Genomic DNA, 12,298 nt, shown 5'->3' on the forward strand with positions numbered 1-12,298 from the left:
GCTTCACGACATCATCAAACTAGGTCTTTTGTTATTGTTTTGATTGAGAGTCCCCCCCCAATGCCCAAAGTTACATATCCTACTTTTAAAATGAACCTCTTTTGTGCTTTGATTATTCCGTTTTTTGCACCAATGATGTCTGGAAGCTTCCACTTTGCTGAAGTGATGAAGTCTGGTTCCCTTGAAGGCTTGGGATAAATAACACTAAGCATGTGGATTCTCTGGAGACCGGCGTGCACGTGTGGGTGACTGATGTGTAAGTTTATTGGTGAGGCTCGTAGTTTTAAACGGACAAACAACTCATCACGATAATTACATTACATTGAAACAGGCGTGAGGGAAATGCACCAAACGTACTGCTGCCTGTGTGTATTTTTTTCAATTAGGAAGGTACATCCAGTTGTTGGGAGGTAGCGAGAGTGGCAATCCCACGGCTGAGGAAGTTGAGCTACTTACTAAATGAGCTCTGTTGTGTGTGTGAAAATACTTAGTCTGCAGATAAGTAGATGAAAAATCTACTCCAATGCCATGATGAAAAATGTAATAACACATCAGACATCTGCTGTGGATTGAAGACTGTATAGTATATTGTTCTCTGGGGCAGATGTTTCCTACTACTGTGGCAATCGTAGCCAGCACCTTGCCAGTCACGGTAAATCAGGTATTTTTTACACTTTGGAGTTTGCTATGGGTTTAATGGCTTGATGCCCCGCTGGAACGGGATGTACAAACAGCCTGGTTCATGCTGCTGCTGTGTGTGGTCAAGTTTGCCAGAATGAGGGTGCTTTTCTAAAGCGTCCTTTTCCTTTTCTTCCTGCCTTTTTATCTCAACTGAGAAAAGCCATATGGAGGATGTCCCATTAGAGAGCAGGAAGGGGAAGTTCATAATTCTGACATGTCTGGAGTGACAAATATTGAAAAGTGACAATGTAAAAAATTTGCCATCACTTTAAATATTTTATAGTAACATACACTAAGCTGCTGTTTGGTCAGACTGATCTGTTATCAGTTTCATCAGTCACAAGTGAATGTTTGAAGGAGGGTAACAGAAGCTCATATTGACACCTCTCCCCTACACACACATCACACACACATCACACTTCTGTGTTGGAGGAAATGGGGCAATTAAGGACAGCTTGCCACGACTCTGCATGGGGTTAATATGCAGCTCCGTGATTAAAAATAAATTACACTTTTCCTGTATAAATATTCAAGTCCCACTCCGCTGTGTGCCACTGCCTTGTTATGGTATGTAAGCTATTTTTTTCTCCCCCCGTCTGCACAACATCTGGCACAACATTTCCTGAAGCATCACCGGAATAAATTGGGTTTCGTCTGCCTAGGAGAGTTTTATTTGTGTGATGCTGGTTTGTGTAAGTGAACGGGACGGACATGCGTGGCTTGAGGTTATGGGTGTTGTCTGGAAAATGGGAAATTGTGGAAAGTTTTATTGGAAAAAATCGATGCAACTTTGGCAAACATGATGGTGGTGGTACAAAATAATTGATAGGGAAGAGAAATTGTATTGTAAAAGGGGGAACTCAACCAAATACTCCTGCATAAATGGAAAATAGTGTTATAAAGCCTTTTGTTGCACCAGCTGTGTGAAGTCTGATAAATTGGCCTCAAGTGGTGTCACTTGAGTCAGCATTGCTTGGGGCTGAAGACTACAAACTTGAAAATTAAAAGAAAAATCTGTGGGTGTGGAATTAGAAAAAGTGATTTTAACAGACTTTTTAAAAGATATTTTCAGGATATGGAATGGGGGTCCCACCAATACGTGCATTTGACCAATCCTGAGCCAGTCTCAGTTGTCTATCATGACAGTTCACCCTATTTTAAGAACTACCTAAAATAAAAAAACTTATTTGGCATATAGTTAGACTTTTTTAAAATGTCTATGTCCCGTCCACTAACATGAAGAAGGCTGTTCATATGACCTATACTGCAGCCAGCCACTAGGCGGTTAGGTTGATGCTTTGGCTTCACTTTTGGGGAGCCGGCATGTCGTCCATCTTTAAGACACCCAAATATCAGACTGAACTGTCTGCAGGCTAGTTGCATTGTGAGTAACCTAGACACCAGGAAGAAGAATGTGTGGAATTAAGAAAAACACTTTTTTTTTCATTGTTTGTCTCTAGTTCAACAATGTAATAGAAAGATGATGCTTAATTGTTGTAATACTGTAATAAGACTTTTTTTAGTAGAACTTTTCTTTTTTCCTAGGAACCTTCATTAACTTGGATCTTAAATTTGAATTCACCAGTTCAAGGAAATGTTCTGAGAAAATTTTCAGACAGTTTGAATGTTACCCGAGAGTCTACTCTTTCAAGTGGCGACTCAACTCAACCAACCATTTGTCGTGCAGCTGACCTACACTAACAGAGACGGTGACAAGATGGTCATTTTAGGGAGCGCCACTGCACAGCATAGTAATTAGACTGCAGGAAATGGGTTGCAGCTCTGGGAATTAACACAGAAAGTAATGGAACGCCACCGCTTCGCCATTAATCATGAAACCACAATATAAACAAAGCAGTTGTGCATCGGTGTGAGGTCTCTCAATTACTGTGTGATGAGTTGTTTAATTTTGCCTCCTGTTTCTCAATGGTCCTTTCTCAATCTCTTTCTCATATCAGGAGAATACATCAAGACCTGGAGGCCAAGATATTTTCTCTTGAAGAGCGATGGTACGTTCATTGGCTACAAAGAGCGGCCGCAAGATGTTGACCAGCTGGAAACCCCCTTAAATAACTTCTCCGTAGCACGTGAGTATCTGCTTTGAAGAAACCTTTCTCCTCCTGTTTCTTGGCAGCTTGTTCAACTCTTGTTTTGATTGTTGCGTTCCGGTTTTTACCTGCATTGCGGTTAACAAATATGTTCACCTGCTTGTTTTGATTTCGTATGCCTCTTGCATCATTATTAACAGAAAAACAAAAGTCATGCCAATGAGGTAAAAGAATGAATGTGAATCACCTATAATATTATTTAATCACTCTATTATTCTATTACATTATGAATGAATATGAATGGTGACATTAGCGAAGTTATAGTTTTATCTCAGCAGCCTCACTATGGGTTTCTTTTAGCACCGCTCCAAGGCAAAGCTCTGTGCATGTAAAATGTCAGTGTCCTGACATTAATAAATTTGAATGTCATTCTTCTTAGTATAGCCGTTTTCAGAAATGCATAATTCCACATAATATCCGCATGATTTGATCCAGACTGTCTTTTTCGGGAGTTTCACTTTAACACATGAACAACGGAGCAGCAGAGTCTCTGCTCAGACGTGTTCACAACTAAACAGATATTTCAGAAGCGTTCAGTTGAGAGGTGACGCAGGACTTGACTTATTCATTCGACTGCGGAGATCACATGTTTTTGTTTAAATCACATCGACCGACTGTTATCACCAAAAGCTCTCTTGACATCTTCATCTGTGAGATGATTTGAGATATTTGTATTTTTTTTTTTTTGCTTCAATCAAATGTTAGAAATGTCATCAACATGCCCACTCGCTGGCAGTGAATCGTGCGGAGGGTCTTTGGCTCTGTTCTTACATGGGCTCATTCGGACATCATCCAGAGTTTTTACTAGGGGGCTGGCCAAAGAATCTCAGGAGAATGTCCGGGGACTTCACTTGTACATTTGCGTTAGAGCACCTCTGGAGAATGTCTGGAGATTATCCGAAGTTCAGTGCAGGTCTGAAGCAGCTTTAGTCTTCCCCAAACTCTCTGTTTCTGCACTGTGACAGAAGAAATGCCCAGAGCAGCCGTGCCCACTCCGTCTTCACATCAGACAAAGTTGCTATGATAAGCTGTGCAGATGACTGAACACAGCAATTAGACGGCATACTGTTTTGTTTAACAAAACGTTTCCTCCCCGACACTCTTGAGTTATCGTGGTTATTAGCCGCCTCATTTCAAGTATTCATCTGGGCTGCGTTCTGAGCCTCTTTGCCTCCATCAGCAGTGGCTTTGGGTTCTTGTCACCACTACAACCCTGCCACAGAGGACGCACATGGCGCGTCAGCCGCTGACGGAGCCACTGCAGCTGGATTACATATTCACCCACAATGGAGCCATGTTGGATCTCAGTGGTGGTCCACTTGCCTGTCCTCCATCTATCAGACAGAGGCCATTTTGTGTCACGTTCTGACATATTTGCTGACATGTTTCATTTGGGAACAGATGTTAATGCGAAGGAGGTGCAGATGGAAATCTCTGCTTTCTAAATTCCATTATTAGACTGCTGTGAGGAATTGTTTCACGAAACTGATTACAAGACAATTATTTCCTGAGAAAAGTAAGATAATAAAATAAAATGTTAAATCAATAAGGAAAAGTAAAACTGTCACTCATTTGTAAAAAGTGTGACTTAAATAATTTGCAGGCTTTGCAAGTTTACCCATAATGTTTTAATAAAACAAAACTTCAACATGATAAATATTGTAAATTTGACTTATTTATTTAAATATAGTTTTATTTAGACATTGTGTCTAAGCATATTTGATATTTATTTAACATGACACAGATTTGATATTAAAAACCCATATTAGCAGATTTTATGTTTTAAAGAAGATGACAAGTTAAGGATCTGAGTTGTTTTCCTCCACCAAAGTGCACCTGTTCTTTTCCAAATTGGCCGACAGTGTCTGTTAGGGTGGCAATAAAGATAAATGGCTATAACTGTGGGTCTGTCTCTCCCTCTGCTCCCCTACACACTGGTCTTTCTCCCCCCCCTCCCTCCCTCCCCTGCTGTGGTCAGAGTGCCAGCTGATGAAGACGGAACGGCCCAAGCCCAACACATTTATCATCCGCTGCCTGCAGTGGACCACTGTCATCGAGCGCACCTTCCACGTGGAGACCCCTGAGGAGAGGCAAGCGAGGAGCACACACCTCTCAGCTCACAGAGCAGCAAAAACACAAATCATTTACACTTTCTCCTGTTGCTACAAAACAGTTTAGCATTTTAAGAGATTATCTGTTTTTTTCCCTAACATGTGGGTTTACACTCACAAACATACACATTTAATCATTGTTATGCACTCGCACAAGGTCTACTGGCTATTGGCAGAACTCACACACTTGAAATTGCCTTCCTGTTGATAAGAAGACAATTATGTGATTGGGCTGCGGGGCTCGCATGATGGCAAATGGGCTGATGTAATCTTTTTTTCTTCTACTGCCCGTGTCTCCCTCAGGGAAGAATGGACTAAAGCCATTCAGACAGTTGCTGAAGGTCTGCAGAAACAAGAGGAGGAGATGATGGACTCCTCTCCAGACCCCATGGACATGGAGGTCTACCTTACCAAACCTAGACTAAAAGTGGTACGGACCAATCATGCTTTCCTGTTTGTGTACTATGTTGTCCTCACACTGAAGCTTTTTTCAAACACAAACTCCTAAAAATGTCAATAAATTGAGTCTGGACTTTCTCCAGTTTGTCTTTCACATGTGAAAAACGTAGCAGGAGATTGTTTATGCCAGATGCGTTTCCAACAATAGGAACAGTCAGGTTAGAATTGACACCTGGATAGAGCATGCAAGAGGCAGAGCTTATGAATTCCTCTGCAGAAATCACATGTTTTTCATCAAATTGACACCTGCGTCCCTTCTTTTCTGCAAAAGGTCCAACATTTCTCTCAGAATTTCTCCTTTTCATCCTGAGATTTTGGTATTGTTCCAGTTTCATGTTCGTTGCCTGATAAAAATGTCATCAAGATGAGATGAGATTACACTTTATTGTCAGAATTATGTTTCCCATAAATGAAAAGCTCCAACACCTTTATGCCTCCTCTCCCTGAGTATGTCCTTCTCCCCCAGGTTGAGCATTTATCTTCTCCGCCACCCTACTCTGCTTTATTTGCATTTAAACCACTTCAGCCCACCAACTACCTTCTACTTCCCCAACATCAGCCGTGGGTGGCTTAGCACCAGATAGAATGTCCATCTTGTTTCACAACCCCCACACGTGTCATGACATAAAGGTCCAAGGCCACCGGATTGGATGTCCCTCGCACAACCATTTTCAACATTCTCCTGAGTGCCAGGGTCAGAGGTTAACTGAGACATAACCACATATAGGCCAAACCATTAGAGGAATGGAAATTGCATGGTAGGTGAAATAGTGCCTTAAACGCTTTTGTGTTGTTGTCAGTCGGATTATGTTTCCTGGCTAGTTAAAGGATGAGGTTTGTTCATGCTTCTGTTTGTAACCAGATGCCACTTTCTTTCCTCTTGCCTACCAGACTATGCACGACTTTGAATACCTCAAACTCCTGGGAAAAGGCACTTTTGGCAAAGTTATCCTGGTAAAGGAGAAGGCCACAGGACGCTACTACGCCATGAAGATCCTAAAGAAGGAGGTCATCGTAGCAAAAGTGAGTGGAGGCCATTGAGCAAGTTAAACACTATTGGGAGGGGGACATCAGTGGTGTGTGCTGTGACTGATAGCTAAATCTTTAGCCATTGTGGGAGTTGTACAAACACTGTGTGGCTTTTTTTTCCAGGATGAAGTGGCGCACACACTCACAGAGAACAGAGTCCTCCAGAATTCAAAGCATCCGTTCTTGACAGTAAGGAGCTCATCCATATACCTAAACCAAACCTTATTCTAACTCACAGAAATCCTCTGTAGCCTCTTCAACACAACCCAGCAGCATCCTTTAAGAAGAAAAAGGGCATTTTCACCAGGAATGTTGTGAAGAGCTGTTCTTACAAAGGCACTCTGCAACACTGGACGTTCTTTTCTATCTGTTAACCCTTACTCTAAGTCTTGAATTGAAAAGCTCCTCCAAAATGTTAGGTACAAGTGGTGGGGGGAGGCAACGCTTAATGCAATGTGCTCAGTGCAATGAAGTGGACCCGTGTTTGCAACACAGCAGTTGTTAAAAAGCCTCAGCACACTGGACGCACTCTGCTGAAGTTTTCATATTTCGCTTTTCATTTGATGGTTGTGTTGAATTTGTAGCTAAAAGTGCTAAACAAGGATTGAAATGTTCCAAGTTACCTTTAACTCAGCTGTTTAAAGCAACACAATGCTAGATTTGCTCTCGGGTATACTCAAGCTCCCCCTACAGGTGGAATGCCTAATTCACCGTTTTAAACATGAGTAGCGATCTGAGTCGCCCCACACATTCACCGCAATCAGTAGAACAGTAGCATACAAGCTAACACAGCAAGCAAGTAGCCGACGCAGTTATCCATGTCCGAGCACGATGAGTCTCAAATCGCATGGAATTATTTGGCTAAACCTCTATCGAAATGGAATTACCTGACTTCTGATGATAGACTAGCGAGTAGACAACTTGACTTACACAGCCAAACGTCAAGCAAGCAGATCAGCACAACATAGCAAACAAGCCAAAGTTGCCATTAGCTCTGATATTAATTATTTTTCAGTTTCTTACTCGCTCACTTTCTCTTTTCCTCCTCTATATTTCCTCTGACATTGTCCTCAGAGGTCTGCCATGATGTCCGCACTGAGAATGGCAACTAGGTTTTCTTATAGCTAGCTAGTGTGTGAATTATGCTGTAAAGCAGGTCGTATTGTTTCAGCACGGTACACCAGAGTTACATAGTGCAGCTCCAGCTGTCCAGGGAGCGCTCTAACAAAGACACATATGCCATTCTCCCTATTATACATGTGTGTACCATCAAATGATTTTGAAGCTGTTATTTTAAGGTATGAAAACTACCTATAGTGTTGCTTTAGAGGACATTACTCTTGACTTTGCTGGAAACATCGGCATGTTCCACTTAGAAAGTTGTTTTTTTTCTGTCGGCAGGGACTGAAATACTCCTTCCAGACACATGACCGCCTGTGCTTCGTCATGGAGTATGCAAATGGTGGCGAGGTAAACCATTTCAACCATTACTACATTCGCACATCTGCAAATAGTCTTGAACAGATTTTTCTCTCTTCATTGGTCCTCTTTATCGTTACTGTCAATCTCCCCTGTTTCTCTCTCTTACAGCTTTTCTTCCACCTGTCAAGAGACCGGGTATTCTCGGAGGAGCGGGCACGGTTTTACGGTGCAGAGATAGTGTCGGCCCTGGACTACCTTCATTCTGAAAGAAACGTGGTCTATCGAGATCTAAAGGTAGAAGGGACTTTCTCTCATCCTCGCTGTCAGCCTCTTTTGCTGCTGCACCCCCCAACACACATTCAACCTCAAACAAACAACACACACACACACACACACACACACACACACACACACACACACACACACACACACACACACACACACACACACACACACACACACACACTTCCTTTCCTTCATTTCTCCCCTGGCAGGATATAAATAGGGTTTGCCTCCATCCAAAGCAGTTGCAGTGGCCAGGTCTTATTGATCTGCCTCCCCCAGATCGGTCTCCAGACCTCACTGCAGCTGGAGGGAGGCTCGGCCCGGACAACTCTAACTGCAGTTAGGCAGAAATAACCACCAGTCCTCTTGAAACAGATCGCCACGGCCTCCCTTTATAGTACGCATCCAGTGATGTCGGGGGGAGGGGGGGGTGGTATTTGTGAATGACGTCATGTTATAAGCTGGCAGTTAAACACTGTTAGTTGACTGGGAGTAAATGATATCAACATCTGCTAAGCATCAGAGAATAAAAGAGTTTCCAGGTTTCAGCTGCTTCTTTTTCAATATAAATCTATTTATATTCTCACATCAAGATGATATCAAAGATGGCTGCTGCAGACTGATAGGGCATGATTGGGTTTAGGAGGACTATAGGGGGTTATCAGTGTTGCAGTGGCATCTGTGGGCCTCCTACTTCCAGCTGATAAAACTATACCAGCCAGGTCAGCACAGCACTCGCTCCCTCCCTCTGTCCCTTGGGTTTACGAGGCAGGCTCCCAGCCTGCTTGGGTTCTCCTGAAAATGCCAGGGTAGCAGGAATGGAGGATGTGCTGACTCTAGCCGGGCGCTGCTGGCCACGTGTGAGCTACAGCTGCCAGGTGACTTTAACTGAGAGAGGGGGGGAGGGAGGACAAGCTGATATTAAAAGGCCATGCAGCCTCAAGTCATGACACTGCATGATGCACATCCTTTAGGCCATTAGGTCACATTGCCTGTACTTAAGTTCACTAGGCAGATTTCCATTTACTTGTGTAAATGCAAATTTTTTTATTTGTACATAAAGTGGAAGTGCCTGAAATACAGAAGACAAAATAGGTTAAACAATTTTTTTAGATGGAGACAGAAAAGTTTGCATGTCGAAAAAGGCTGATAGAGTCAGACTTTTCTGATTGAACTCATGGTTCTTACATATGCTTTTAAGAATACTTTTAATGATGTTTTTTTTTTACATTGTTACATTTTTACACAACTGAAGAAATTCCCAGAAAATAAAGAGAAATAGATGGACTGGTTATTTAGGTTATTTGCACATGAAGATCACTTTCTTTATCTAACTATATATAAAGGAATCTCTGTCACTGTGTATTTATTGAGATTTTCTTGACAAATGCTTATCTGATTGGCTTCAAAGGTTGTGAGTGTATTAGTGAGGACCCACGGAAGTGCATTGTCTTCCTAGTTACCCTCTACGCTGTCACCCTGACACTATTAGTGCAGCAGAGAGGGGACATTCTTTGTAGATTAACAAATGTATATTCCCTTCACCTCCCACAATTATTTTCTTGTTAATTCCCATGAGCCACTGACTTGTTTTACATCTTCATCTGATTTTATTCTTCTTCCTGTTTTCTTCAGCTGGAAAACCTCATGCTGGACAAAGATGGACACATAAAGATCACAGACTTTGGTCTGTGTAAGGAGGGGATCAAAGATGGTGCCACCATGAAAACGTTCTGTGGGACGCCAGAGTACCTCGCACCTGAGGTAACCACAGAAGTGTTTCTTTCTCTATGAGAAATGATTATATATCTCTCTCTGACATCAAAGTCAGTTCTCTGTAGGGTTGAACAGATCAGTGACAAATCAAAGGGAAATTATACAAGCTAAGTGATTTGCCACCTTGAGCCAACAGAAACACTTAAAGGTCCCATATTCTACACTTTCTGGTGTTTTTGTTAGAGCCTGATAAATTTATCCTCGACTATTAAAACTATCAGTTTTGCCATTTATGTTTGCCAACATGCAATGATATGAAAACCTTTATTTTACAGAAGAAGCAATGCAGAAAAGATATGCATTTATTGTATGGTTACATGTTATGTAATAATTCAATTTCTATATATTTGGTTGTATTTTTTTATTTTTACTTATTTGAAAAATAACAGGAAAAAATCGAATATATATCGGCCGATGTATCGGAAATATTTTTCTCCCTAATAATGTTATTGTCATCTTTATTTTTTTTTATATTTATGAGAAGATAGGGTAAATTTTTGCTTTTAAGTACCAAAAACCATCTTACTGTAGCTTTACATGTCTCTCATGTGCAAATGTGTAGTGAATATCATGGGTCAAAGTTCACCGTAGTTGAACTCCACGTGAAGCCATGCTGCGTTTCCTCTGCAAAAGAAACAAATGTTTTATTTGCCCCCTCGCTTGCACAGATTGTAAGTGAAGGAAAAGGTTTTCCACTGAAACATTTGCGTATGTGATACAGGTTCCTCATGCTTCTCTCTGTAGCTGTGGCAAGAACAGTTTAGTCAGCCAATCAGAGGAGAGGCTAAGATCGAATTAAAGGATTTGCAGATAAACACCCATAGAAAACCAAATTTTATAAAAAGTTGGATGGTGGGTCGGGATGAGCTGGGGGCATACCTGAGGCTGGTGACTATCACAGCTTTACAGAAGTTATTTAATATGGCATGTGTGTGTTCTACCTTGATTGAGCACTTTTATATTTTAACAGTATTTGCACAACACCTTGTCTAGCATGCAGTATGTGTTCTTGGACCACAGTGGATAAGAAGCATGTGGAAGAAAGGGCAGCTGTCCCAGAATGCCTTTCTAATCTCCATCTAAAGTCGAGTTAATGAGTGTGCCGTGTGCCGAGGGCAAGGCAGCCTGCTCTCGTGTTTGCTGTATGGGGATGGGTGTGGCGACTCCCTGTTGCGTGCAGGTATGACAAGTGTTGGAGTGGGCCGTGTAACACGATATTTCATTGTGAGTATGGTCGGTGTGTGTGTGTGTGTGTGTGTGTGTGTGTGTGAGTAAGTGCGTGAGTGTTTGTACGAGCCCCTTTGCCTGTTGCCATAAAAATGTTTTCCGGGAGAAGGGTGTCCGTGTTGACACAGTTGCCGCATCGTTGTTTTTAGCCTCCATTTGGAATTTTCTGTTTCTGAGAGGAGGGGTTATTGGTTGGCAGCGCCTCAGGAAATGTGAGCTTCTGCCCCTGGGGGGGGGGAAGAAAACAAACATTGCTTACAGCTGTTGTGTGGCACAAGGAGAGCCACAGCTCCCACTGCTGCCCAGGGGATGCTTCACCTGACCTGGGCAGAGCTAGAGCACACAATCCCACTTCCTCATAACACATACCTGTCCTTTTCATCAGTCAGTCATCAGCACCAGGCCATTAACGCTGGCCTAGTATGTGAATATTTATCTCCTCACACCTGGACAAACATAAAAAAAAGCTGTTTATTCTCTGCACTTGTATAAACCTTTTTTTATTTTTTATTCCTGAGTCCTCCACCTGTCCACGCCGCGCTCTCCCTAGCCCACTTTGCTCCTCCACAGAGAAGCACAGTCGATGACACCTCCAGCCTCCACAGCAGAGAGCAGGGAGACATCAGGGGGCGTTACCATGGCAACAGGGTCGCTGGCGAGCTTCTCTATGGAGTGCGGGCCAGGCAGTGTTACAGGTTGTTCTGCAGTAAACAATGACCTTGTTGTGTGTGCTGCACAGGAATGCTGTAACGTCTGGGAATATTCCACCCAGAGCAGGGGGGAGAGAGAGGGAGAGGGAGGAGAGACCCAATCTGCGAAAAAAGGCCAGACCAGTTTCCCTCTGGAGGAAGAAGAGGGACAAATTCACTTTGTCACATTTATTAAGCAGTTACAAGAAGAAACCCATTATTGGCTGAGCGAATTGGCTTTTAGGGAATATGTTAAAACAGGTTTAATCTAGCCACTGAAACTGATCTGGATTCACAAGCTTGGAAGATTAATGGCTGTCAGTGTGAGAAAAAAAGTGCAGTGTACGGAGTGGAGCTCTGGAGCAGCAGCAAGTGTTTGTGCTTTTATCCTCTCTTCTCTCCTCCCTCTCTCCTCCCCCTGTGTGTGCTCCTTTGGGGCAGTGTAACAGTATTTGGGGCTGGGGCCCAGGCAGACAGGGAGGCAGGCAGGGAGGCAAGCAGTCCTGGTTAC

General features: G+C 42.7%; 1 protein-coding gene across 3 annotated transcripts in view; it reads left to right on the plus strand.

The window, feature by feature from the left end:
* akt1 (v-akt murine thymoma viral oncogene homolog 1) overlaps positions 1–12,298 on the plus strand; it is a 35,340-nt gene that overhangs the window by 17,363 nt on the left and 5,679 nt on the right. For 2 of the 3 annotated variants that reach the window (XM_035167633.2, XM_035167632.2), the window contains exons 3-10: positions 2,640–2,768; positions 4,768–4,879; positions 5,204–5,330; positions 6,251–6,382; positions 6,512–6,577; positions 7,790–7,858; positions 7,979–8,104; positions 9,731–9,859. In XM_035167633.2, coding sequence (XP_035023524.1) covers positions 2,640–2,768; positions 4,768–4,879; positions 5,204–5,330; positions 6,251–6,382; positions 6,512–6,577; positions 7,790–7,858; positions 7,979–8,104; positions 9,731–9,859 — 890 coding nt within the window. Of the gene's footprint in view, positions 1–1,136; positions 1,249–2,639; positions 2,769–4,767; positions 4,880–5,203; positions 5,331–6,250; positions 6,383–6,511; positions 6,578–7,789; positions 7,859–7,978; positions 8,105–9,730; positions 9,860–12,298 lie in introns of those variants that run through there. The other variant, XM_047341597.1, reaches the window with a different exon arrangement.

Source organism: Hippoglossus stenolepis, chromosome 10, assembly GCF_022539355.2.
Source record: "Hippoglossus stenolepis isolate QCI-W04-F060 chromosome 10, HSTE1.2, whole genome shotgun sequence".
NCBI classification, from domain to species: Eukaryota; Metazoa; Chordata; class Actinopteri; order Pleuronectiformes; family Pleuronectidae; genus Hippoglossus; species Hippoglossus stenolepis.